The 26,127-nt window shown below is 41.0% G+C and overlaps 1 protein-coding gene across 3 annotated transcripts; it reads left to right on the forward strand.

Moving 5' to 3' along the window:
* The first annotated feature begins 286 nt into the window (after positions 1 to 286).
* tubgcp6 (tubulin gamma complex component 6) lies at positions 287 to 26,108 on the forward strand. 3 transcript variants are annotated; one of them, XM_084555464.1, is made up of 25 exons: positions 287 to 314; positions 932 to 1,737; positions 1,900 to 2,063; positions 2,412 to 2,625; positions 3,549 to 3,707; positions 4,115 to 4,236; positions 4,399 to 4,462; positions 4,565 to 4,674; positions 5,463 to 5,554; positions 10,050 to 10,189; positions 12,410 to 12,559; positions 13,413 to 13,494; positions 14,009 to 14,097; positions 14,369 to 14,484; positions 15,344 to 15,482; positions 15,587 to 15,685; positions 15,785 to 17,573; positions 18,172 to 18,333; positions 19,499 to 19,667; positions 20,404 to 20,545; positions 21,544 to 21,738; positions 22,280 to 22,412; positions 22,972 to 23,185; positions 25,073 to 25,266; positions 25,675 to 26,108. In XM_084555464.1, exons 2-25 carry the CDS (start codon positions 952 to 954, stop codon positions 25,764 to 25,766), a joined length of 5,616 nt encoding a protein of 1,871 aa, XP_084411590.1. In that variant the 5' UTR covers positions 287 to 314; positions 932 to 951; the 3' UTR covers positions 25,767 to 26,108. The 3 variants fall into 3 exon arrangements, with proteins under 3 accessions (XP_084411590.1, XP_084411589.1, XP_084411591.1); XM_084555463.1 differs by having other exon boundaries at positions 292 to 539; XM_084555465.1 differs by lacking the exons at positions 19,499 to 19,667; positions 20,404 to 20,545; positions 21,544 to 21,738; ... (2 more) ...; positions 25,073 to 25,266; positions 25,675 to 26,108 and having other exon boundaries at positions 292 to 539; positions 18,172 to 18,603.
* The last annotated feature ends 19 nt before the right edge of the window (positions 26,109 to 26,127 follow it).

The following is a 26,127-nucleotide window of genomic DNA, read 5'->3' on the forward strand; positions in this document are numbered from 1 at the left end:
TAAGACTTATATACATTACGTTTATACCTTTCCTTAAATACAAAAACGGGCACTCAACACGAAGCTTGTACGCGTATTTCCCTGTATGCCTCGAATGCATCACACCGCGGTGACGAATGACAGGTTTCTCGATTCTGTGATTGACAAACACGATTGACCAATCAACGGGGATTCTGCAAACCTCTTAGCCAATCACTGGAGACTCAACAATCGCCTGTCCAATCACATTCAAGGGGGCAGATTCCATTTTTTTGTTGTAACCCCGCGGTAGAATGGAAGATGAATGAGGGGACTAGCTTGCTTTTGGCTAGCAGGTACAACATCAGTGCATATTAACTGGTAATAATATGATGTAGCAAGAAATCTCGGAATGATAAAGACACGTTTGGGGCTGCGTAGATGAGCCACCTACTTGGTTGCGGATTCTTGCCACATAAACTAAGCTGGAAGGCGAATTACTTTTTACTGATTGCTAATAACAAACGTTAGCATGCACGGGAAGGAGTTGCTCGGGGTGGACGCAAGGTTGAAACGGACAGGTGAATAAACTAATAAAACGCTATTTCATGAAGGTAGAAATTTTCGAAGGGCGGCTTTTTTAATTTTTGTGGTCGGAACGACAATTGGCTTACTAAATAAATGTAAGGTTTGATATGCTAAAGTTTAGCTTGTGTAGCTAACTGTAGCTAGTTACCGTTAGCTGTTTCTGGTGCGTTTACTGTCTCGTTCATTTTTCAAAGCAAAGCAAATATTGCGCTAAAAGGACTGAATTCTGACTTGGCAGCTTTGGTCGGACTGAGAAATTATTTCTGTGATACCGTCTCAAGCAAAAGAAAAAACGTTTACTGCGATATAACAACACTGTGTGTCCCAATTCTGAGTTTCTCCTTAATAGACAACATGTAACGCCTTTTTGTTTTCACTCATTCAGGCTGAGGCAACAGTGCCACCATGTACTCGAACCCTAACAATCCCATGAAGCCCAGCTGCAACAGCAGCAGCATCACTGAGCTGCTGAGTGCCCTGTGTGACTGCAGCTTGTCTGGGGTGTCATGGAAGCGCAGAGCCCTGGGAGGAGTTTCTAGACAAAGTTTTCGCAGATCTCTCAAGAAGCGTGCCTATGGTGCCCTGCTGTCTAAGCTATTCCAAGACGGTACCAAAGGGTTGGCTTCAGGAAAAAGTGCCACAGCTAACACGCCCCCCAGAAACAAAGTACTGATGATATGTTTTGACTTGCGGGTTGCGGGGTGCCGAGAGGAAGCGGAGAGGTTGGAGGAGCAGCTGGAGAAGCTGTCGGAGGGGACATCATCTGGTCTGAAGGAACTAGATGCAGTCCTTGAGCTCCTGGTCCATCTAGCTGGTTCGGCACCTCCACCCCCTACGTCTTTCAGCAGGGACTACATGAGACGGGAGAGGCCTGTGCAGCGGAGGCCTCAACCATGGAGCTACCAGAGTGAGGAGCTGCAGAGGCTTGAGGCCCGGGCGTGGGGTCTAATGTGCGGAGAGGAATGGGGGACTTTGGAGAGTCTGTGTGGAACTCAGAGGTTGATGGATTCTCTACCGGGCACAGGGCTGCTAGGTTTGAGGACTAAATTTGATGCGGAAGAAAGATTTGAGAAGGAGACCAGGCTGACGCTGTTTGGAGCACTGCAGCACACTCGCACCTCAGACATGGACATCAGACTGGACCTGCCTCCTGTTCCCAGTAATATTGATGTGACTGGGCTGGTTATCAGGGTAAGACACTTGGATTAAAATAATGCATGTTGCGTTGTTTGAGTGGTTTTATCACATGGATAGGTGAGTCCTTATAGTTTGTCAGTGGGTTCATATTTGCATAGCATAAGTTATTTATCTCAGTGTTTGTATGTACTTATGGTTTTTTGGTGGTCTGTGCAGGTCCCGCCCTGTTTAGATCAGTCTGAGGATGAGGGCTTCCAGTCAGCCTCCAACCTGACCCCAGACTCTCAGTCAGAGCCCAGCCCCATTCCAGACTTTGATATCTGGGAGGCTGTCCGCACATTTGAGCCTGGAAGACGCCGCTGTTGGGAGTCTGTTGGCTGGTAAGTGACCTATCAGTTTGATCAGAAGCATGCCGAAATACATATATTTCCATATGAAAAATAACCTGTAGATGAAAATAATCAGCAAACTGTTGCACAGTAAAAGGATTTACAGTAATTTTGGTTAACAACTGACCAAATAAGTGATTTGTGGTTAATCAATTATCAGGATATGTAAGAGACAAAATGTCAATCGACTGTCATGCAAATATAGTACACAAAAATTAAAATAAAATAGATGCAGGTTAGCAACTGACACAGTTAGAGTCAACAATGTATTAGCGAGCACTTGTAGTTATCTGTGTTTTCAGAGAATAATGCTGAATGTCACTCTGTTTATTCCACTAGCCCTCCAGGGAAACGGGAGTCTTTTTATCTAACAGAGGGAGGCAGAGAGGCCTTTGACCAGCTCTATCGACTGTGGGAAGGGGAGATGAGGGTGGTGAGCACGAGCACACCCTCTCCTATTCTCCCGCTGCCCCTAGACTCTCAGACGCAACTGGTATTTGATCTCCTCAATGTCCTGATTGGAGTGGCGTCCACTACCTTCCCTCTCAACCAGGTGCAGTTCATTATGTGCATTTATTAGTTTCTAAAATGCAGTAAAATGCGATTGATTTGCTTTTTTGTAATGAGACTAAAGTGATAAAAGTGACTAAAAGCACAGTGACAGCATACAATTTGGAATAACACACAAGACGTGAATCAATGGACAATTTGTGGATGTGCGATATAAACAAACCCAGCTGACTTATAAAAGCTTAATTCCCCCAAACAAAAACTGCAAAACAATAACAGACAATGTCAAGTCTGTCGCCTGATTATATGATCAAGAAATAAATTAACATCTTCCTTACACTAAAAACAAAGCCATAGGAGAGCGCTTCTGTTATTTCATTGTTTCCCATTAAGTTTTTATTTTTCCAGAAGGTTGTAGTTATTTTTATAACATAAATTGCATCTTAATACTCCCTCAGTCTCTTATCTAGTCTCTCTAGCACACTGTTATCATCAGCATGCAGTCTAGTACAACACTTGGACACAATATCTTGATCAATAAATAGTGTAATGTAATCCAAGTTACTTAGTGGTGTTAAAACTTTAGCTCTTATGGATAGAGATGTGTTTTTTTTTTTTCCTGTAAATGCAATCTTTAAGTTTGGTCTGTGGATGTGCTAGATTGCAAAATGTTGTTTTTATCCTCCCAGAAGTGTTCTCCATGTCCAGTTCTCATAAAACATCCACAGAAATGAAACTAAAAGAAAATAACACTGACCTGATTATGTAATCCTGTAATATACTAACACCGCCTGCTATGCCTTTGGAAATCACCATGGAGGTGACTCTCATACAGCCTTGACAAAATACAATATTGTATACGTTCCAAAGACAGTCCTTGCTGCAAGGCAGGTTTATTGGAATTTATTAGACTTTTCACACACTGTGTTTTGTCCGCCATCTGTAAATATTTGTTTTCCTTCCCAGAGTGTTCAGTTTGACGTCAGGCCTGGTGTGTGCATATCGGGAGCGTCTCCAGAGAGCGTTTCTCGTCTCTTGGGGGAGTTGGCCCAGTACGGCACCTACTACTTGAGGCTCAGCCGTTTTTCTCTGCAGAGTGCTGACAAGAAGGGCCTTGTCTTCCAGGTACAGTCATCATTAATACCAATGAGACTGCACATTTTGTCCCTCCATTCTCAACTCGTATTCTGCACTTGTTGTGTTCATATATTCAGAATGCTGTACTATTCTCTCCATGTGCAATTTGGGACAGGCAAACACAAACACACACATCTGGAATTACACAATCTAAGGATACAAATATAATATGAAAAGAAAGGAGACAAAATATACAGGGGTAAATAATCCCAAACAGTTCAGTGTTATCCAGCACCACAAAGTTAAAAGAAAGTTCAAATGTGCAAGTATATTTATCAGTCTATACACAAGATGAACTGTTTCAGTGCCTTGTCCATCAGCATACTTTAAGTATGTGATGAAAACTGAAGTAACTGTAAGTGATGAAATGCCGTAAAACATATTTCTTCTCTAAGGCGTTCACCGGTGGTCTGAGGAAGTATCTGCATTACTACAGAGCTTGTGTTCTCACCACTCCACCCACTCTTAGCCTTTTGACAATTGGCTTCCTCTTCCGCAAAGTGGGTCGCCAACTCAGGTAATGTCAAACCCTTTATTTATGCTGATGTCTCTTCTTAATTCCCCACTTTTGAACTTTACTAGCTTCACCCAGTTAACAGTGCAGTCGTGTCCAGGTAGAAAGGACCTTGATGTGAATCTCTTCAGATCAAAAAATCTCTTTGCTTTCTTGTAATCTAAGGTATCTGTCAGAGTTATGCTGTGTAGATGGGCCTTTGGGTGCTGGCCAGTCCACCTTTCCTGTGGTGAGTGCTCTTTTTATCTGCAAACTGCAATATGTTATCTGTCACAGCTGTGTTTAGCCTATCTGATGAGATATCTGCTAAGTGCCATGTGGCTCTCCTCAGGGTGTTAAACTGCTGTCCTACCTGTACAATGAAGCTCAGAATAACTGCAGCAACGAGAACTATCCCGTCCTACTGTCACTGCTGAAGAGCAGCTGTGGACCATACACAAGGTCAGTCACTGTGCACCTCATGTAGCCTTAAACACACCCAAGACGCACTGAAGATGCATTTGAGATCGGCTCAGTCAGACCACATTTGGAGTTGGTCTGGGCCACTTGTAACCACACAGTAATATCAAAACACATGCTTCCTGGCCACACTGTCTCATTCATTCAGATTAAAAAAAAAAAAAAAAAAAAGTACAATTTCTGTTTTGAATCATCATCTAATTTTTTTAGTTCAAATTAACAAATTAAATCATTGAATACGAGCAGGCTGTGTGTAATGTGGTTAATTAGCGATGTGATCATGTTGATGTATGCATGGTAGTCATTGGAGTTAAATTGGCATATTTCCTCAATAATCATCAGGGACTGTATTTACCTTTTTATTCACACAACAGTGACATCATATCCCCGTGTCTGGAGATGCACACATCAAATGGCTCTGTTCATGGTTCTGACACCGTAGTAGGTAGTGATCCACGAGAGACAGCAGCTGTTACAATATTCTACTGCGTCCCGAATGATGTTGCTGTTTATTTGCGCAAAACTGTGATCAGATCTCGAGACGCATTTTAATGCCAGATGTGAACACACTTACCTAAGGCTGGATATTTGGATGGTATCACTCAGGACGCATGTTAATACCGTATCTCTACAGGGCCATAAACAAGTGTCCAAAAAATGTATTAATGTAATTCAAGGACATGACTTTACTTTGATATGCTGATTGACCAAGAGAGTGTCTGCTCAAGATTTGATTGGCAGATTCTTTCTTTTTTCTGTACTTCACTTAGGTTTGTCTCTGACTGGGTGTACAGCGGCGTGTTTCGGGATGTTTATGGAGAATTCATGATCCAGGTCAATGAGGAATACCTCAGCTTTAGAGGTGAGATGACACTCACACACACACTCACCGTCACATAAACATGCTGGCTCCAGTCAGCAGGTTTGCAAAATGAAAAGCCTGCCAGACAGATTGTCTCGCAGAAAAAAATAGATTTCATTACTCTCTTTATTGCCTAGTTGGATTTGTCCTTGTGTCTATAAAGGATGTCATGAAGTTATTGGATGATAATCAGTGGGAAACAGAATCGGCTACCCCAGCTGTGGGAAGCCGAACCATCTCCGCTCAGTAAGCCAGAGGGACAAACACAAATAAATAATGGTCCTTTATTATTTTCATTTGATACACCATGCTGGTTAAAACAAAACATTTTCTGAAATAAATTCGTTTTTTTAAAAACATTTTTCCTATGGCGACTGCCCTTGACAAATCTGGACTAGCTGAATTAATTCTATTCAGTCCAATTAAGGACTGGATTCCTTCAGGGGAGCAGAAGAGCAGAGCTGAGACAGGAGGAGATGAGGCTTAGAGGTAGGGCTGGACAATATATATGCAGTTTTTAAGATATGTCGATATATTTTGATGAAAATATCAGCTGCAGAACTACATGGTGTATTTTACATTTGATCATACATTTCATACCTGTGAGTATTGTTATGCAAGGATTGAATATTCTTTTATATTCATATTTTATATTTATATTTATTTATCTTGGTGAAAACAGCTGGAATGAGTTGTAGTTGCATTTTTTTGTTTATTTAGAGAAGCGAACACAATCAGAAATATGACTAATGACAATTCATTGATTTTTATGGTTTATTTTTATTGAATGATGTTTATGGTTGGGGGATAATGGGGTGTGGGTGCACAGCTAGCCACTGAAGGTGTTGACCACTGTGCCATCATGCTGCCCTAAGGTAGAGGGGTAGTGAATGGGTGGAGAAATGATGGAGGAAGATAGAGGGGTGGTGGAGGTGAAGAGAAGGTGAGGGTGTGGGAGATTGAGGAAAGGCACAAGAGTGGAGTGTTTGGGGAGGAGGGTGTCATGGAGGATGAAGGGTGGACAAAGTCTGGGTGAGGGTCTGGGACATTGAGGAATGGTGGGCGGAAGGATGGAGAGAGGACAGGATGAGAATGTGAGACGTAGAGGAATGGTGGAGGAAAGAACAGGTTGATGTTGATGGAGAAAGGGTGGAGAGAAGGGGGTGAAGGCAAGAACGAGAAAGGGTGGAGGAAGAGAGAGCTACTGTTGCCCAACCTCCGCTGAACAACAAGCAGCCCCCTCACATCTCTTTTTCTTCCTGTGCGTCCAGCTCCAGAAACCCTCCTTCTTCTTCTCCTCCCCTTTCTTCTTCTCCTTGGTCTCCATTTCTTTCTCCTCTTCATCCATTTCAGTGTTCTCCACCACCAGTTCTTTGCATGTGTCCTCCAGTTCTTTATTCCTGTCCTGGAGTTTTTTTTTTTTTTACTTGTCTCCTCCAACTCCTTCATCTGCTGCTCCAGTTCTTTAACCATGTCATCCAGGTCTTTGTTTGTCTCCTGGAGTTCTTTATTTTCCTCTTCCATTGCTTGCTTCTCCTCTTCAAGTTGTTTACTTTCCGCCTCCGTTTCTTTCTGAGTCGCCAGTTCTTCATTCATTTCTTGTTTATTTTTTTCCATTTCCTTCTTTGCCTGCTCCAGTTCTTTATTCTTTTCTTGTTTATTTTTTCTCCATTTCCTTTGTTTCCTGCTCCAGTTCTTTATACTTCTCCTGCACGTTTTGATTTTTCTCCTCCATCTCCATCTTAGCCTGCTCCAGTTCTTTAGTCTTCTCCTGCAGGTTTTTAATTTCTTCCTCCATTTCTTTCTTCTCCTTCTCCATTTGTTTATTTTTGTACTCCAGCTCTTTGTTATTTTCTCGTTCATTCTTGTGGAGTGCTTTCTTTTAACTCTTCAGATTTTTCTTCTCCTCCTTTAATTTAGAGATGGCCTACTTCACTTTGGTCTTCACCACCTCCAGTTTTTGCTTCTCTCCCTCTAGTTCTTTCTTTTCTTTATCTTGTAAGGTTGTCAGTTGTTTATTTTTGTCTTCCAGTTCTTTAGTCTTCGTTTCCAGTTGTTCATTCTTCTCTTTCAGTTGTTCATTCTCCTTTTCTAGTTTTCTCTTTTCCTTCCTCCGTTTTTTTCTTCTCCTCCAGCTGCTTTGTGGTGTTGTTGAGTCTTGTAGAGAGACTTGATCTCCTTCTGGAGCTGCAGGATTTGGTCGTCTCTTTGGTGGAGCTGCTCCTTCAGCTCAGTGAGCTCTTGCTGGATGTTGTTGGACGTATTCAGGCTCTCTAAAGAGGCCTCGTCTTTCAGCTCAGTGGGCTTGGAGTTTTTCTGCTCACGCCCTTGCTGGAACCTTTCGTTGTTCTGCTTTTCTGCGTCCAGCAGTTCCTGGAGCCCGTCACGCTCCAGCCAGACCATGCGGAGCTTTTCACAAAACGTATCTCTTTCAAAGAGAATGTTTTGGTTTGTCTGCCGCAGTATTTGAACTTGATGCCTCAGGTCGTAGTTTTCTTCATGGGAGGTGTCAAAGGCCCAGTGGTATCCAGTTTGGCTGTGCCTGACATTTTGCTGGGCACCATTGTGTGGAGCTGCAGATGCTCCTTTTGGTGTTGGGTAGTTTTTTTGGGCCATTACACCAGGAAATAAATGCACGGTGGAATAGTCCGTTGACAGTTGTTTTGTTCTGAGGTCTTTGGTTGTCTGTGGTAGACTGTAGTGACTGTAGCCGCATAAAGGTATTTTGGTCACTCAAAATTTATTTATGCATACATTCCTGACAGTCCTGACAATAGACAAAGAGAACCTAATCAAAGTCATGAGTTGAGAATATTATACTTATACATTTATTTATTCAAGAAAGTTAATCATTTGTTCATATCTGTAAGTAATTTATGCCCATTCCTCAGTACAGAACCACTTAATTTCTGAAATGTTGGTGGGTTTCCTCACATTGACTACTTGCTTCAGGTCCATCCACAACATTTCTATTGGATTAAGGTCAGGACTTTGACTTAGCCATTCCATAACATTCGTTCTTTAACCATTCTTTTGCAAAACAACTTGTGTTCTAGTGGTTGTTGTCTTGCTGTGTGACCCAGTTCTCTTTAGATTAATCTCTCAGACAGATGTCTTGACATTTTTTTTAGAATTTGCTGGCATAATTCTGAATTCATTGTCCATCAATGATGGAGAGCCATCCTGGTGCAGATGCAGCAAAACAGGCCCAAACAAGGACATTACCACCCCCTTGATTCACAAATAGAATGAGGTTCTGATGCTGGAGTGGCATCTTATTTTGTCTCCAATCATGATGCCTCTCATTTAAACTAAATAATTCTACTTTGGTCTCATCCGTCCACAAAACATTTTCTCAATAGTCTTCTGGCTTGTCCACATGATGTTTCACAAACTGCAGACTGGCAGAAATATTCTTTTTGGAGAGCAGTGGCTTTGTCTTTGCCACTTAGAGGGCAGATTAGAGGCGTCACTACTCCACAAGAAGTGGATGATTAACTTTGTGTGTGTTTGTTGTTTCTTTGATCAAGTGGCATTTCAATTTCATGTCCTTCGTCTATTATAGTTTTTGTCATAAAGAGATAAATGATGAAATATAAAATACTGTGACATTAAAACACTGTGGAGTAGTCCTCCTCTCAGTATCAGATATCAGGATTTGCTACTTTTCTCTAATATCTGATAGTAATTGCTGTCACTATATGTTGGATATTTGGTAAACAGCATTTAAAAGCATTTCAATTATTTTTGAGTATTTTGAAAACAGGATGATTAATTAACAAAATAATCGGTGTACTAATCATTAGTAGAAGTAATTTAGTTGCAACCTTGCATTAGGGAATTGTATGTAAGTAAAGAATGATATTCATGAAACCCTATTCTCCAAATAGCTCCCATTGCAACATTTTAATTTTGACAATGCTCCATAAATGTGATGTTATGAATCATTATAGCTTGTACAAATATTGTATGTCATGCAACACCCTATTCAAGGTCAGACCATCACCCCGGCTTTGTCTGGCTAACAGGTTCATTTGCTCATCGGCTACACCTCATCAACTCCTGCAGCGAACCTCTGCACTCCTCGCTCCAGCTTTTTGGAGGACACACAAATGTCATTGTTCTCCTCGAACTCCGTCGTCCACAGAAGCAATCAGCGGCTAAGCTTTCCTGGCAAGCCGCAGGCTTTCTGTAAAGAGCTCTGGAAGCTCAGTGCATTCATGTTCTCTTATGCTTTTTGCTTAGGATCACTGAGCTAAGCGCTAACAATTTCCAAGTGTTAATTCAAGCGGCCAGAGTTTTGCCATGCCCTGTAAGTCATACTAATAAGGAAAAGTTTTACTCCCAGCGATGGCGCCGTCTTACTCCACCACTATTACTTTTAGGAGTTTCAGCCATGATGTGCCGATATCAGAGGCATAATGGAGCAGTAAAACCACTTGCTCTAAACTGTAGGACAGCATGTACTGTAATAAGCATCTTCGAATTTTTGCAGACAAACACTTCTGGGTTCAAGGCTACACTCTGATCTCGAAGGATGTGGAGGACTGTGTGCCAATCTTCTTGAGACACATTGCCAATGACGTGTACGTCTGTGGAAAAACCATCAACCTCCTCAAAATCTGCTGCCCACAGGTTTGTTTTGCACATTTAACACATTCATTTATGCAGATCCAGTGGGGTTTCGTGAATGCTGTGTAGAAATGCCAGTACATATAACCTGAATTATATTCCTAATTTATTCAGTACAAACAGAATTTTTGACTGTTATTTGCAGTGAATATATTAAGAATGTAAAGGAAGATTACCCAACTTTTCTAGCTGTGAACAGTAACTCAGTAAATCATGTTTGCTTGGAGTTGCACAAACTGACATACACAGAATCCACCCCACAATTATCCACCTGCCAAGCACCTATTCTATTCATTTGGAAATCCATACAGCCATCAGAGTGTGGGACAAATAATCAATAGACCACATATGGGGTCTCTTGTAAAACGTTATCAATACACTGTCATCAGTATTGATACATGGTCTTGTTGTCCTCTGAAAGAGGAATTTTCATCGTTTATTGACTGTCTAGTTTGTTTCCTGCTTTTTGCAAGACTACAATTTGAATTGTGTGTGTATGTGTGTGTATATGAAGTACGCTTTCTCGCTTGGTGACAGACCTGTGCATTTATTAATATTAAGAGTAATTTTTTCTTTCCGTAAGATTCTGTTTATTGAATGTGAAAAATATTATTTACTTATTTACTTTATGTCACTCTAAACAGAATTTTTTATTTTTTTTTTCAACACTGTTGGCTAGACATTTTATAAATGTCACACTGGACAAGTTACTGGACGAGCTCTTTGGTTCTTCTCATAAAGGATTAATCTTTCCTTTGGGAAGATAGTCAGTTAGTTGCAGGCCTATATGTATCTGATGATATTAGGGCTGTAATAAAACATTAATTATCGAGTAATCGGTTGATTGTCACAACCACATTTTTGCTTCAAAATTAGAAATTTATTATCCAAAAAGGTGCTTAAATTAGTTGATTTTGAAGTTGGTTCAGATTCAGCTGCAATTCTGTATTAAGTGTTATTTTACACTAAATATTATGATGAGTTAAGCAGTGGTTCTAGGTTGATCCTCTAAAGCACCTGTATAAAACTGTAAGCTTAAGATTTATTATTTGTCTGTGAATGTTTGAAAAAATTGCCAGCTTCAGAACAGCGATGTACTTTCTCTCTGATCTGACTGCCCATTCAGCACCACATAAAGTGTTTCTGACTTGACCTGGATGCCCTAAACTGCAGGGCTTATGCTCCTGACTAATTGGCATTCTTTAACTGCAGAACATACTCTGTATGTTATTTTCCACTACTGTTGGAGTCTTTCATTCCTGGACAAACGGCTAGGAACACATAAGAAGAAAAACTTATGAATTAAAAATTGAGAAACTGTAGTGGAGGTCACTAATGTGCTTACTAATGACTGTTGGATGTGTTCCATAATCACCTATCTTTTTATTAGAAAACCCATTGTGGCTTTCTTTTGAATGAAATCACTCTTTATAAAATGAAGATCTATATTTAAAACGACCACATTTAAATAAATGCAATGCACCTAATCCTACTAATGTAGGCAAGAAAAGGACAAGCCAAAGTAAGCCTCAATATACACATTAACGTAAGTCAATAAATAAATAATTCATGGGGGATTTCACTTTTTATACTGTAGCATGATAAAAGATAATTATAGAATTAGACTCACAGAAGAGGCACAGTTGTCCTCTGTGAATTTTACAGTCGAAGGTTTCCAGATCTGGCAAAGTGCAGTCAATCTAATGGTATCTTATTATTAATTTCTACAATCTGAGGGCTTCCATTTCATATTTTTGGCAATAATTACTATTTCTGCACGATTAACTGTGAATAAGTGTGAATAATATACGTACATATTGTCATAAACAATATATTTTGGAACAAAACCAAGTTCAGTGTAGGAAAGATGGCTTCTTTCAGGACGTATATAAGGCCGAGTTATATTTGTATAATTAAGAGTGATATAAAGCTGATGCAGATAATTTCGCTGAGTTAAACAGTACCTTAAATTTAAAGTTGAGCTCTGCACAGGTCATTCCCATATCTCTCCTCCATCTCAGCCTAGATTTATACCTAGTTTGTTCCGGGATCTAGCTGCAAAAATGAGTTTCAGACAGCATATCATTTGTTGTGAAAGGAACTTTGAGGTTATAAAACAAAATGTCAACAAAGTCCACCAAATGAGTCATCCGAAGTAACACTTGAAACAGCGAGCGTCTTTTATAGCACAATCTGATCTCTCTGGTTACTGTGTGTCCACAGCATTACATCTGCTGGTCGGAGCTGCCGGTGCCCCGCATTGCTGTCACCTTCTCCCTCCGGGAGGTGGAGGAGATTGAGAGAGACTGTGCGGTGTACCGCGGACGCATGGAGAGGATTGCCAAGCATAGCGCCGTCAGCAGGGAACAACAAGTAATGCCACACGTATATATTGTTCTGGTGCTGTAGTGTCTTACACTCACTTGCCAAAACATTGGGCACACTAGTAAAAACAAATGAATTCTAATATAACACTAAAGCCCCCTCAATGACTGTTATAATGTTCAGTTTATGTTGAAACAACATAAAAAAGGTGGTAATTCAACTGTATGATCATTTTAGAGGATGTTATGTTATACATGTGTGTTTCTGTTACTTAGCATGGTCCACTGACTAAAATGGGTTTTCAAAATAATAGAAACATTTCAACAGTACTACAAACCACAGCCTCCACGGTGAATCAACACCTCTCTCAGTTATTTGAAACCAGTGCTAAATTCCATAATCTTCATGAAGCCAAGGACTGTTGCATTCTAGTTCTCTGATGTGTTTTTCATAATTTTCTGACATTTTGTTACTGTTGACTGTGTTTCTTAAACATGGAAGTCGATTTTGTTTATTACCTATTAAAGAGAGGCATTTTAATGTCACTGCTAGCTGAATTTAATAGATTTTTTTAAATCAAGGCAAGCCTAGACTTCAGACAGAGAAAGTAAACTTGCAGTAAGGCAAATCATTACACAGGCATTGCCCCTTAAGACACCGAGAGATTTTTTTTTTTACATTACATGATCCATTGTTGCAGCACTGCCCCTGAAGTACTGAGAATTTCAGCAAGTCATTAAAATGATGTGGCTGTAGTCAGGGGCTTGTACTTGATGTAGTGTAGCACGCTGGTTTGTATGGCCCGACACTGGTGACTGGCAGAGGTGGGGGAGGAAAGCTGAGCTACAGGGCAGTGGGATAGACCTTTGTTAATGATGATTTCTTGTCTGTCCATTGTTAGGCCCTGAGAACAGAGCAGGCTCGCCAGGAGCTGATCAATCAGGTCAGAGAGTCAGCAGCCAAGACCCTGGAGAGCATCCGCGGTTAGTGTTACACACACGCGCTCGCACACAGACACACTCACACAGACACACACACGCGTATGGTTAGTATATCGTTTTTATATAGTGCTTGAATGGCTCAAACCTTAAGTATAACCTGCGCTCGCTTGTTGACTTCTGTGTACGAGACTCCCATCTTCAGCTCCCCCCAGGAGAGATGCACTGGAGCAATTGCGGTGAGGGATGCTTTGAAAAGCTTCCAGTACTACGGGCTGTGAAATCTAATCATCACTCGCACAGTTTAGCAAACCCCTCACATCATTTATTACTTCAGAAGATGTGTGGTGAAGTTGGGGAGGGGTGGTGGCTGTGTGGGGGAATGTCTGGCCTGATGCTCTATGCGTGTCTTGGCATAGGCACATTTGAGCGTGTTTGTGCGGGGCAGATGGTGATGTTGTTTTGTGCGTATGTGTGAGGGAGAGAGACGAGAATGTTATGTACTTTGCTGTGTGCGGAGGGGTAAACAACCCACTGTTATCTCCCGCACCTCCTGTAGGGCGCCAGGTGTCACAACGTCTGGCTGAGGAGGCCAAGAAGAGGGAGCGTTTTGAGGAGCTGAAACAGCACCTGGAACAGGAGCAAGAGGTAGTAAAATGTGACCTAGAGTAAAAAATAAATAAATAAATAAAAGCTGTGTTTAAATTGGAGTAACGGATTTAAACTGTGTACTTGGTGCTTGCATGAATTTACTTGGTGCTTGCACAAGAAATGTGTGAAAAAGTAAAATGTGTGCATGTGAGTGTAAGATATAAAAAAAGACCATATAGTATATATTTGGATTCATACATTATAGCTACCATTTATTTATTTATTTATTTATTTTTGTGCTAAACAACATTTGTGTGTTTGGCATCAGTGGCGAAGTGCAGCCAAAAAGCGGCAGGAGGAGGATGACTTCAGCTTTGCCAGAGAGCTGAGGGACAGGGAAAAGAGACTACAAGCCCTGGAGGAGCAGCTGGAGCAGAGAGCCAGGTCTGACCTCTTTTACCACCGCTGTTAGAGTTGTTCTTTAACGGTTCATTCATCTGTTAACTTCTGATTTGATCTAGAAAATGTTAACTATGTGTGAGCACATGATTGGAAATCGGTTCCATCTGGGCGGCATATTTCAGTGGCTTGACTTGTGCCCAATTTCCATACACTTGGGATAACTGTGTGATGCCGCAGCATGAGCAAATGCTGTCAGAGCCTGTTGTGCGACCAGCGAGCTGCTTCACAACATGTTGAAGATCAGAGTCTAGCAACGCTGAAGAGAGCACCTGTCATCTGCAGCTTTTCATCCAGACAGTTCACATCTTCTCCCTTGCTGTAACCTTTGCAAACTTAAAGGTTTAAACACCTAATTTATTTCTAACCATTATCAAAGGCGTACATATTTTACAGGCTTTACTTATCAGTGGATTGTAGATTATTAATGGCTGAAACAGGTTAGGGGTATTGCTCAACATTAAAACACACATTTTGAGAACACGGGCATTTGCCAACCAATACATTTACCAGAGTCTCTTCCCACTGTGTTCACATGAAAAGAGGAGTACTGATTTTGGGTGATTTGCAGTCAAATGCAGGTATAAATAATTAAAATAAGACATGTTATTTATACTGTGGTATGGATTATCAAAATTATCGTCGGAAGATTTTATCAGCCAGTGTGTGTACGCTTTATGTTTTTGGTTTTAATATTACCTAACTAGAGCAAGACTCCATGGCTGTATGAGCCGATGGATGAAGGGAAAGTCCGTTTGCACTTTCCTAGACATATATTTACTGCAAGTTGCTCTAAATAAGACCCTAAGCTAAATCCTTGTGTTGCTACTCCACAATCAATCAGGAAGGAGCTGATTGCTCAGTACAGCCGTCTGTCAGAAGAAGCAGCTCGCAGAGAGAGGCGAGCAATGTGGAGAGTGCAGCGAATGAGACTAAACGAAGCACGTGCTCAGTTCTTCATGCATGACAGGCAGAAAATTCAGGTTCGTAATGAAGGAACATATAACCTAACAATAAATATTTGAAGATACTATGTTTTAATTTGGTTTGTTTTAATTATTATTAACCAAAGCTTTTGTGACTCCAGGCACTGTTGGATAAATACCCCTTAGGCCAGGAAAGCCCTCCTGTGGATGTATTGCCACCTGTTCCCTCAGTACAACCGACTGCACCACAGCCAACACTGGTATAAAAACACACTGGTTCTTGAACATAAATCAAAATATATTCTCAGTACATACTCTGTTGAAGTGCACATTCTCAAATTAGTAACTTTTCTTTTCAGGAATTTCCCACTCAGGAGCTCTCTGAGCAGCACACAGCAGAGACTCAAGAATCTGAAGCTGTATCATCACCACACCATTCCCCTTCAACGCCAACTCTCCTTACCACAGACCCTGCCCTCATCTCTGAGGACATTGACATTAATGATTTTCTCCCTAAGTCACCGAAGCCTGACAGTCAGCAGGTAGATATGGCCTTACAGGAGATTGGCTCTGACCTACCTGAAGCCTGTCCTACAGCACAACTAATAGACTATGACTTCAGTGCCCCCTTTAGTCCACTTGAGGGTATAACTGGTCAAGCCTTAGTCCAGTCCAGGCCTCGCTGGGGACCTGCGGTCCAGCCTGACCTGTTGCAAAACCACCCCTCTTTCTCTCACATTCCCATAGGAGAAAACATGTCCCAGGTCCAGGAGAATGTCCCCAGAGCAAGCCTCTTTGGCCAAGCCTCTCAATCCAGCTTTCCCCTTGGCCAGTACACCCCAGAGGAGCCACAAAATACCAAAGTTTCCAGACAATCTTCCATACAGCAAGTAGATGTGAGTAATTCAACGACAGACACCAAAATAGTTCCATCTATGCCAAAACAGGATCCTGAAATGGGGATTTTGGAAGGTGAAATAGAGGTTAATGAAAACAAGATGGATAATACCCCTTCCACCGCAGTGGAGCAAGATGATCACGAAGCACTGATAAATCTTTCTGACTGTGCTGGGACTGTGGAGGCAAACCATCAGGACCTTAAAGCAGGACAGCTTATCTCTTCACCAGACATTGACATCCCTGTTTCCAGTGATGATCAAAAGGCTGGAGAGCTGGTTTCAGATACCAGTGTTTTTCAACTTTCACCCGGCATGCATGGACATTCCTCTGATGCACACATAAAGGTTGGGCAGTATGTATCAAATGTTACAGTTCCACTCCCCTCCCCAAGTATCCACGGTCATGCATCAGATTCACACATCAAGATTGGAGAGCATGTTTCAGAAGTCGATGCTCCTTTACCTTCCTCCAGTGTCCATGGTCACTCTTCTGATTCCCACATTAAAATTGGACAAAATGTTTCAGAATTTGTCCCTCCTCTTTTTACTTCAAACGTCCACGGCCATGTATCAGATTCCCACATCAGACTTGGGGAACTTGTTTCAGATGTAGTTGCAGCTCTGCCGTCGCCCAGCGTTCATGGTCACAGTTCAGATGCTCATATTAAAGTTGGGGAAAATGTTTCAGACATTGCTGCGCCACTTCCTGCTCCCAGCATCCATGGTCACTCCTCTGATGCCAATATTAAAGTGGGCGAGTATGTGTCCAACATTCCTGAAGCGAGACTTCGTTGGAATAAGCATGGTCACGCCTCCGACTGCATACTTCAGTCAGGCTGTTTGGTATCTGGAGCAGAACTACCCATGGCCCCTCTACCCGGAAGCTCTTATGGTCACTCTTCAGATTCAGCATTAGGCATTGGGTGTCTGGTTACAGGACATGAGCCCGAACATTCTCCTATTCCTGGAAGTGCTTATGGTCATTCCTCAGACTCAAATTTAGCCACTGGATGTATTGTCTCCAAAGCTGATCCACTTCGGTCAGCGCTACCAGGCAGCACCTATGGCCACTCATCTGATTCGATACTGGGCGGTGGCTGTGTGGTGTTGGGGTCAGAGCCACAACCTTCTGCACTGCCTGGTAGCATTTATGGCCACTCATCAGATTCTTCACTTGGAGTTGGGTGTGTGGTGAAGGGCAAAGACCGTGGAAATCATCAGGAAACAAAGGACCATAAAGACGGCAAAGGTACCAAATAAAAAGAAGCACATGTCAGCCAAATCAATAAAAACACTTAAATACAATTGGAAAAAGACAGAAATACATTTACTCTTAATTACAGTTTTTTTTTATATAAAACTTTAGTTCACTTAATTTTCTTCTTTGTTTTACCTTAGAAGTAAAATTCAAAGCAAAAACAATTGAATGAACACAGATACAGTAACAACAGATTCAGGGCAGACCTGAAATATATAGGTAATTGTCTCTAAAGCATTATCCTTTCAATGAAGTTAGATTACTTGTTGTATTTGGACATAAGATGAATAGTTTTTAAATGCTTCATTTATAGGTTCATTCAATTGTTTTGTGTCAGTGTTTTTGTGTCATTGGGGGCTTTGTTCAATTCAGTCTTTCCACACTCTAGTATTTTCACACAAAGCTTAGTGTAATCAAGGTTTAATTGCACTGTTGAAATTTGTGTCACTCAACTCTCTCTTTGTATTAAAACGTCTGAGAACGAAAACTATGGGGCTTTTTGCTCTGATCCCAAATTAAGATGTCACTGAAAATTATGTTTTTTCTTTGTAACTGAAAGAGTAAGTAATTGCTCTACATCTTTCCTCAGGCTCTAAGTCGGAGAACTCCAGTGAGCAGCTGCTTGAGGGCATGGGGTCCTGGACAGCCGGCTTGGGCTTGTCGCCTGGAGAAAAGTCTGAGCAGGAATATCTGTTGGCTTTGTCTGCCCAGTACGAGGTGGAACACTACGAAGACTGCTACAACTTAATGGGTAAGTTAAAATATATGACAGACAAAAAAAAGAAACATTTACTTGGGACATAGTTAATATGTACATGGTGATGTGCAAGAAAATAATTTTTGTACATACAGTAAGTACGATATTGCAGATACTGTCTAGTTCTCTAGTTCACTGCTATTACCATATGTAGCAATGAAACAAGGTATTGTGAAAATTAAAACAAACTGAAGAGGATCCAAAACACTGCCTTGAGGAAGTTCACATTTAATGCCTTTAGCTCTGTCGGACAACAGAAAACTTTTATACAAGAATTCGTTCACTTCAGTATAGAACAAGCCTTTAAAATAATTCATTATGATTAAGAATTATATATTGCAAACTAAACATTATATAAAGCTTTATTTTAACAATGTGCATGGGCTGATTTCACAACACACAAACTGAGGTATTTCCTTCACATTACTTGTTATTAAATTATTTCTTGTGCAAAATAAAAAGAGGTCTAGACTACATCAAGCAGAAAAAATAAATAAAATGGGCTCTGATCTCATCTTTTTAAAAGTAGTACAGTAAAACATCACGTCAAAACAAAACAAACACTTTGTTACATTTGCAAAGGCTGTTAAATATGTATATCCGCCAGAAAAGTTGTTTCATGGAATAGAAAGTAATAACATTTTATGAAAGTCTGATTTAGGTTTGGGCGGATTGCATCATGGCTCGTTACACTACACTCTGCATGTAGTTCAGTCATGCTGCTGTTATTTCTTCCTGTTTCCAGGGTCTTCATTGAAATCAATCAGAACCTACTCAGCCGAGCACGTCTTCCACACCACTGAGCAGAGTCAAGCGCCATGATTATTTAGAGAGTAAAATAACTGGAACAGCTTGCTTGTTGTGCTGTTTAATGAAATGCTGTCCAAACTTTGATGTTGCTGCAACTAACAAGTATTTTATTATTCAATTAAATATTTGATCATTTTCACAATACACTGATCAGCTTATGACCTTTTGAAAAACCTCAAAAGCACGATTAGTATAATTTCCCCAAGCCTGTGTTCAAATATTCAGATTGTCTTGTGTGACAGTGAGACCATTTTTTTTTCTTTGCGCTACATAAAACAGCATGGTTTTCTGCAGTTGTTTGAGAGTGATATTTCTTCAACAACATGTCTGTCGTCTCCCTTTCACACAGCTTCTTCCCCTGAGTGCCAGCTGTTGAAGCAGGTAACTCGTGGCCCCTGGGGCCTTCCTATGGACCCCACTCTCCGCAGAGCCACAGACACCACATCTGTCCAACTCAGCGAGATGGTTTCCCTGCCGGTTCTGATAAAACACTCCGTCACTACCCCGCTCATCACGCAGTAAGTGTCTGCAAGAATGCTACAAGATGAGAGGCTCTGCTTTCTGTTATAGAGGAATAAATGGCACCTGGTGTTTACAATTATGAGCCGCGAGTCTTATTTTACATATAGTGGAAAATACAATGTTTGATAGCAATGCAGGTGTGAGTGTTCACTGATCTCTTGTCATTTTTCTGCTACTCTGGGCCACTTAAACTGCAGCTGAGTGCATATTGCAGACTGCAGGGATAATTTAAATTCTTATTACATCTTTGTAGGATCCTTTTTATGTTTAACGTTCCATCAGAATCTACATACAAGCTTTCCAGTCTTCACTTACAATGTTTCTGCACACTGTGCAGTTTGGCCTTTATGTGGGCAGAAATGGCTTTCTCATCCCTTTCCACACATAGAAGAAGTGCTGTATATTTAGCACTGGAATTCACAGCTCCTAATTTTTATGAACACATTTTTTATCCCATTCAGTGAAATTTTACATTCTGAACTCTGCTTTTATCTCTAAGTAGAATCTTCCCAGTATGACTCTGTTGTATGAATGTGAATTGCTTAGGCTTATCATTTAAACTAATGGGAGATGGGAAGTTGTCCACAAAGTTTAAAAAAAAAAAAAAAAGAAAAAGAAACACTGGTATATTTCCTGAGTTTTGTGTCTATCATTTCTACAACCTGTAGGAAATTGTGTCAAAACCTTTCACTCATTATCTCTGTCATTTCCTCGCCCACCGTCTGTCCCCAGTGTGTCTTTGGTGAACAAAGCAGTGGTGGACTACTTCTTTGTGGAGTTAGGGGTGGAAAGACACTTTGAGGCGCTGCGCCACTTCCTGCTGATGGAGGATGGAGAGTTTGCACAGTCCCTCAGCGATCTCCTCTTTGAAAAGGTGACGCTCTTTTTCCCTTTATGTTCTATTTAAATGCAGATTCAGTATAGGCTGATGTCCGGCTTTTTTCTTCAGTTTATTGCATTCGATGAGAGGACAAGTAAGAACATCTTGAGACAAGACCAAATGTCCTTGTTTTCTCTTGTGTCATTACCTGGAGAGCTCCTATCGTGAAGGCTCACATTTTATCCCGGAGCCTTTTAGTGGTGTGATTACACCACACATCACCTCTCAGAAAGCGAGTGCTCCTTTGTAATGTACACGAAAATCTGAGCATTCTGAGAGCTGCTGTAATCGATATTTTTTTATTAGTAATGGATTAAATGACTAGGTGTAATGCTTGCTATGTCAAACCCACGGTGGATTTTCACCTGACTCAGCTCTAAGAAGCAATTCTTAACTTGTTTTGGTTTATGCCCTGCAACTTGCTGTTCATTTACAGCAGGTATTTTCAGAAGAAAAAAACAAAACCAACTCTGCACAGCACCAAATGGCACTTAGGTACAGTTGGCAACTAGTTGATGAAACAGATGGATCATGTCGCAGTTAAATAGCCAGCTATTTTCTTCAAGAGTCAGTGGTGAGCAAAATGGAACTAAAGGGGTAGTAAAGGGAAAATAGTAGCTTAACCTCGTATGCATTTTATATCCGTTTTCTCTCTGTGCTTGTTTTGCGGCACATGATGCATCACTGCCAGGTTTCTAGACTACTTTATGTCAAGCCCAAGCATCTTGGCATGAAATAACAAGCATTTGCTAACACCTCTGTGCTGTTCCGCAGAAATATTAATGTACATCTGTCTCTGGAGGCCCATGAGACAGAAGGTTTTGTTTATCCAGCCAAACATGTATTTCACTGATTGGCACACATTTGACTGGAAAGCAAACTAGCCATGTAATCAGCTACCTGTGGCGACAGAGCTTGAGCCGTAATGGAGTATTTATATAACAGATGACAACATTCGACCTTATGTGCGTTTATTTGTTTAATTTATCCAGCTGGGCAGTGGACAGACACCGGGAGAACTGCTAACCCCCCTGGTCCTGAACTCCATCCTCAGTAAGGCCCTGCAGTACAGCTTACATGGAGACACCCCTTTAGCTGGTAACTTCACCTTCGCCCTCCGCTTCCTCCCCGACACCTTCCACCCACACGCCCCTGACTCTCTCAACTGTTTGGAGCTACGATACAAGGTGAGGCTGTTTTAATGGAGCGTGTACCCTTGCCTGGGTGTGCTTGTCTCACCATGAGTGGCAGCTTGAATGCGACAACCTGTCATGTTTTGACAAACTGCTTTGGCTGTGGAAAATGAGCTTATCACGCACTTAAAAGGTTCAAGCTCATAGATTGATTGGAGTTGTGTCTTTTGGGTGACATGCGCGGTGACTAATGCCGCACATATTGTCCTCCGCTCTTGTTCTCCCTCCTCTCTCTTTCTCATGACTGCTCCTGCTGAATCTCCATCTTGTACCTTTTTCGACTCCCTCCCCCTTTCTTATTTCCTCACTTAGTCTTCCCTTCACATTCCTCTCACCTCCTTTTATCAGCGTCTCTGTATTCACACCTTTCTCCTCTTCCCCCCCGCGTCATCCATCACTCTCCCTTTACCTGTTTTTCCCAACTCTCCTCCTTTTCCTTCACACTCACTCGTTCTCACAGCTTCACATGCAAAGCTCTCTTACCTTGGTGTCTCTTTTTTTTTTTTTTCTTCCCCCCCTACTTGTCATCTCCCAGGTGGACTGGCCGTTGAATATCATCATCACAGACAGCTGCATGAACAAGTACAACCGTCTGTTTTCATTCCTGCTGCAACTCAAACACATGGTGTGGAGCCTCCGGGACGTCTGGTTCCACCTCAAGAGGACAGGTGAGAAGGAGGGAGCTGCTGATTCAGCCCCAGCTTGGACTGCACCTTACCTCTGAGAAATAGGCATTCCTGTTGTGCGTCTAATGTTTATAAAATATTCATGTAGAGGTACGTTCAGTTTCTTTTATGTTTTATTTATACAAAGCACCTCTCAGACCTTTGGGGTTGTTCTAAAACAGTGTGCTTCACTGGGTTGGATAGTATTGATCAGCCTGTGTGCTGACTATATAAATAAGTACCCTTATGGGGGGGAAGTATTAACTTACTAGAAGGGTGTAAACATGACCGATTATAGCTGTGTATCTTTGACCATAAGCAGGACATAACTATAACCAGATGAAAAAGAATGCAGTCAACAATGGTTTCCCTATAAAATTAAAATATAGATGAGTACATTTCCAGAGCACAAAGGCTTCTTTTGTCAAGACCAAGAAGAAAAAACATTGCAGAGGGTTTTATTTTTACTGTGAAATAACACAAGCAGCACACATCACGTGTGAATGTTTATCTTCAATCCTTGAGGCGGTAACACTTGTTCCCCCGTTTGTGTCTCTCTCAGCGCTGGTGAAAGGTGCGGGTCGCTCGGTGCAGTTCCGTCAGCTGCAGCTGTACAGACACGAGATGCAGCATTTTGTCAAGGTCATACAGGGATACATCGCCAACCAGATCCTGCAAGTGTCCTGGAGCGAGTTCACAGCAAAGCTCGCCACTGCCAGCGACCTGGATGCCATCCACCGCACACACGCAGACTACCTCAACAGAGCCATCTTCAGGTGAGCCAGGGAACTGCACATGTGCAATGTGAGATATTGCTTCAGTATTTCATTGCAGTATAATGCTTGCTCGTGCCTTTATGCACAAATTGGGAGCTATAAGGGGACAAGAAATGACAGCTTGGAACAAAACCAGTATTTTGAGTGATCACAGCTTCATGTATTCAAGATTACCATTAGTCTTTAGTCTGCATGTGGGAGCAGGCAGAGATAATTTGTGAATTAACATAAGCACATGCTGAGTTCTCGTTAAAAAACTCATTACATTAGTACACTTATGATTTAAGGATGCATATAAATTTTTTTAGTCGGACTGAAAATTAATAACTTAAAAATTCATAACAGATCTACATATGTCTAACATGAAACATAGTCAAAGTGTTATTCAAATCAAGGTGTCTTGCTGTAGCACAAACTCTTAAGATGAATTCTGTTGAATGAATGCTCTAAATTGCAAAGAGACAGTGGCAAAACTCCGAGGGGCATGATTCACTTTTTCTCATATTAAGCGAACAGAAATGAGTTGTTATCGGCTTATGATGATCAGCTTATAGTCGGGGGCCAGTTTCTGGATGGGTAATAGAGCTGAAACTCTGAAGTTAATTAAATCAACCTGCAAACTTGAAGTAAATTTATAAACTACAACCTTTAAAAGTGTTTGCCCCCAGTGGACCAAAGCTGAGTATTTTCTATTATTCTTGGTATTCTGTGATAGCAAATGAATTATCATTGGGTTTCTGACTGTTTCTGGCTCTGAGGAACAGTTCTAAACAAACATATTAAATTAATATATCTTGGAAACATAAAATTGTTATTATTATTGCCTTAAAATAAGCTTAAACATTGTCATATGATTAATTCATTGTTTAATCAACTTAATTTCAGCTTTAGAGCAGTCAGTACAGTAAAGATAATAATAGTTAACTGCAGCAATACTGGATACATCCTGCCCTTTGTTATCCGTCATAATTCTCCAACCTGCTAATGGTACTTCATATATTCATAAATTATCCCAGCCACCCCATCCATAATATATCTGCTGTGGTTATCTGCATAGTTTTCTTCCCCCGTGCTCTTGTTTATTCTCATAGCAGTAACATTATAAGGACACTGTATACCCACTAAACGTCTCTACAATCAATGCTTTGAATAATACAACCATCTGCTCTTTTTGCCCATTATCGATCTCCCACATATCGTGCATCATCTGTTATCATGTTTGTATCTTTTTCATGTGCTGCATTTATGCATCTACTTGCTTCTGCTACTCTCTTCTTCTTTCTCTACTATGTCGGCCTCAAGCAGATAAGTCCCGTCATATTAATTGGGTTCTGCTCAAAGTTTTTCCATGCCACTGTCGCCTTAGTGCCGGCTCTGGGGGTTTCAAAAATGTTGTGAGACAATTTAGATTGTTGTTGACACTATATAAATAAAACTGAACTGAATCCTTGTGAAATCCTGGACCCTTCACACGCAAAGGGATTCAAGTCTTGTGCAAAGGGTTGTCAGCTATTATACAAACTGTGAAAATCTAATGAAACCATCATGTTTTCTGGCTGCACCAACCCCAAACTGTTGAAAAATTTAGGGCAGCAAAAACATTTCTTCAGGCTCTTTGCAGGGAGAGGAAGTTGGAAGTGGCACACTTTGCTTCCATAATTTCATATAAAATTAATTCAGCCTCCTCGTAACAAGTTAATTAACATTCCAGCTGGATCTGAGGCTAACTTATGAACTCGATGAATGATTTAATCTCATTAGGAGAGGTTGTCAGTATCACGCTCTTGTATGTATAACTTCAGCCTGTCTGAAAAGTCATTTAAAAGTTTCTTGTCATGTTTCTTAAACTTAGCAATCTTCTCCTTCTCCTGTCTCTCCTGTCCGCAGGGGTTTGCTGACGGAGAAAGCGGCTCCGGTCATGAACATCATCCATAGCATCTTCAGTCTCATCCTCAAGTTCCGGGCCCAGCTGATCGCACAGCCCTGGGACAGCCAGCAGGGGGAGGCAGTGCACCCCAGCTTCATTGCTATGCAGCAGTCGTACAACACCTTCAAGTATTACTCTCACTTCCTTTTCAAAGGTAACGCCAGAGAATATTGTTTTACATATAACTGAAATGAAATTAAAGCTGGTTTACTTGCATTCACTTACACAGATAATATGGTGACAGTGAAGCCGTCCTGTCTTCTTCGTCTTTCACTTAGCAGTTTCATAGGAATGATTCAGTTGTTGCTTATTAAATCAATAATTGATACATCAGAGGATACATCAAAATGGTGGCCCAGATGTGCTTCTGAGGGCGTCACATGGGAGGAATCATTCTTACTTCAGACAAGTGGCGTCTGCAGTATTTTAATTTGAATTAAACAATGTGTAGGGTTGTGAAACAATGTGTGTGAAACTGTGAAAAGTAATTTTATGTAAAAAGAATGGCTTTTCTTTGAGAGTAGTTAAAGAATTAAAATTATCTCTCTTCTTCTGCTCTCAGTGGTGACCAAGCTGGTGAACAGAGGTTATCAGCCTCATTTGGAGGATTTCCTGCTTCGCATTAACTTCAACAACTACTACAAAGACTCCTGAGCTGTGCACTGGTGTATGAGCTAAGTGTCCATTATATACTTCGAGTGTATATAATATCTATCTATCTATTACAATAATTCTATACAAGCTCTTAACCTGCATCAGTATACAGAATTTGAACTGAACTATGCCTGTGTGCTTGAATAATTAGACTCTGCTTCTATTATGAATCTGTATGCTGCGAGTGTTGGATTGAGATAAAGCTAATGCCTCTTGTAATGCATCCCATGCTCAGATGTGCCTACAGCTATGTCTATTTTAAGAGAATGTAAAACCATCCGTTTAATGTAAATACAAAACCAAGCCACTTTGTTTAATAAAATCTCTATTCTCTTGTGTTGATTTTAAAGCTCTTCTGTGA

Source organism: Chelon labrosus (genome assembly GCF_963514085.1).
Source record: "Chelon labrosus genome assembly, chromosome: 11".
NCBI lineage: Eukaryota > Metazoa > Chordata > Actinopteri > Mugiliformes > Mugilidae > Chelon > Chelon labrosus.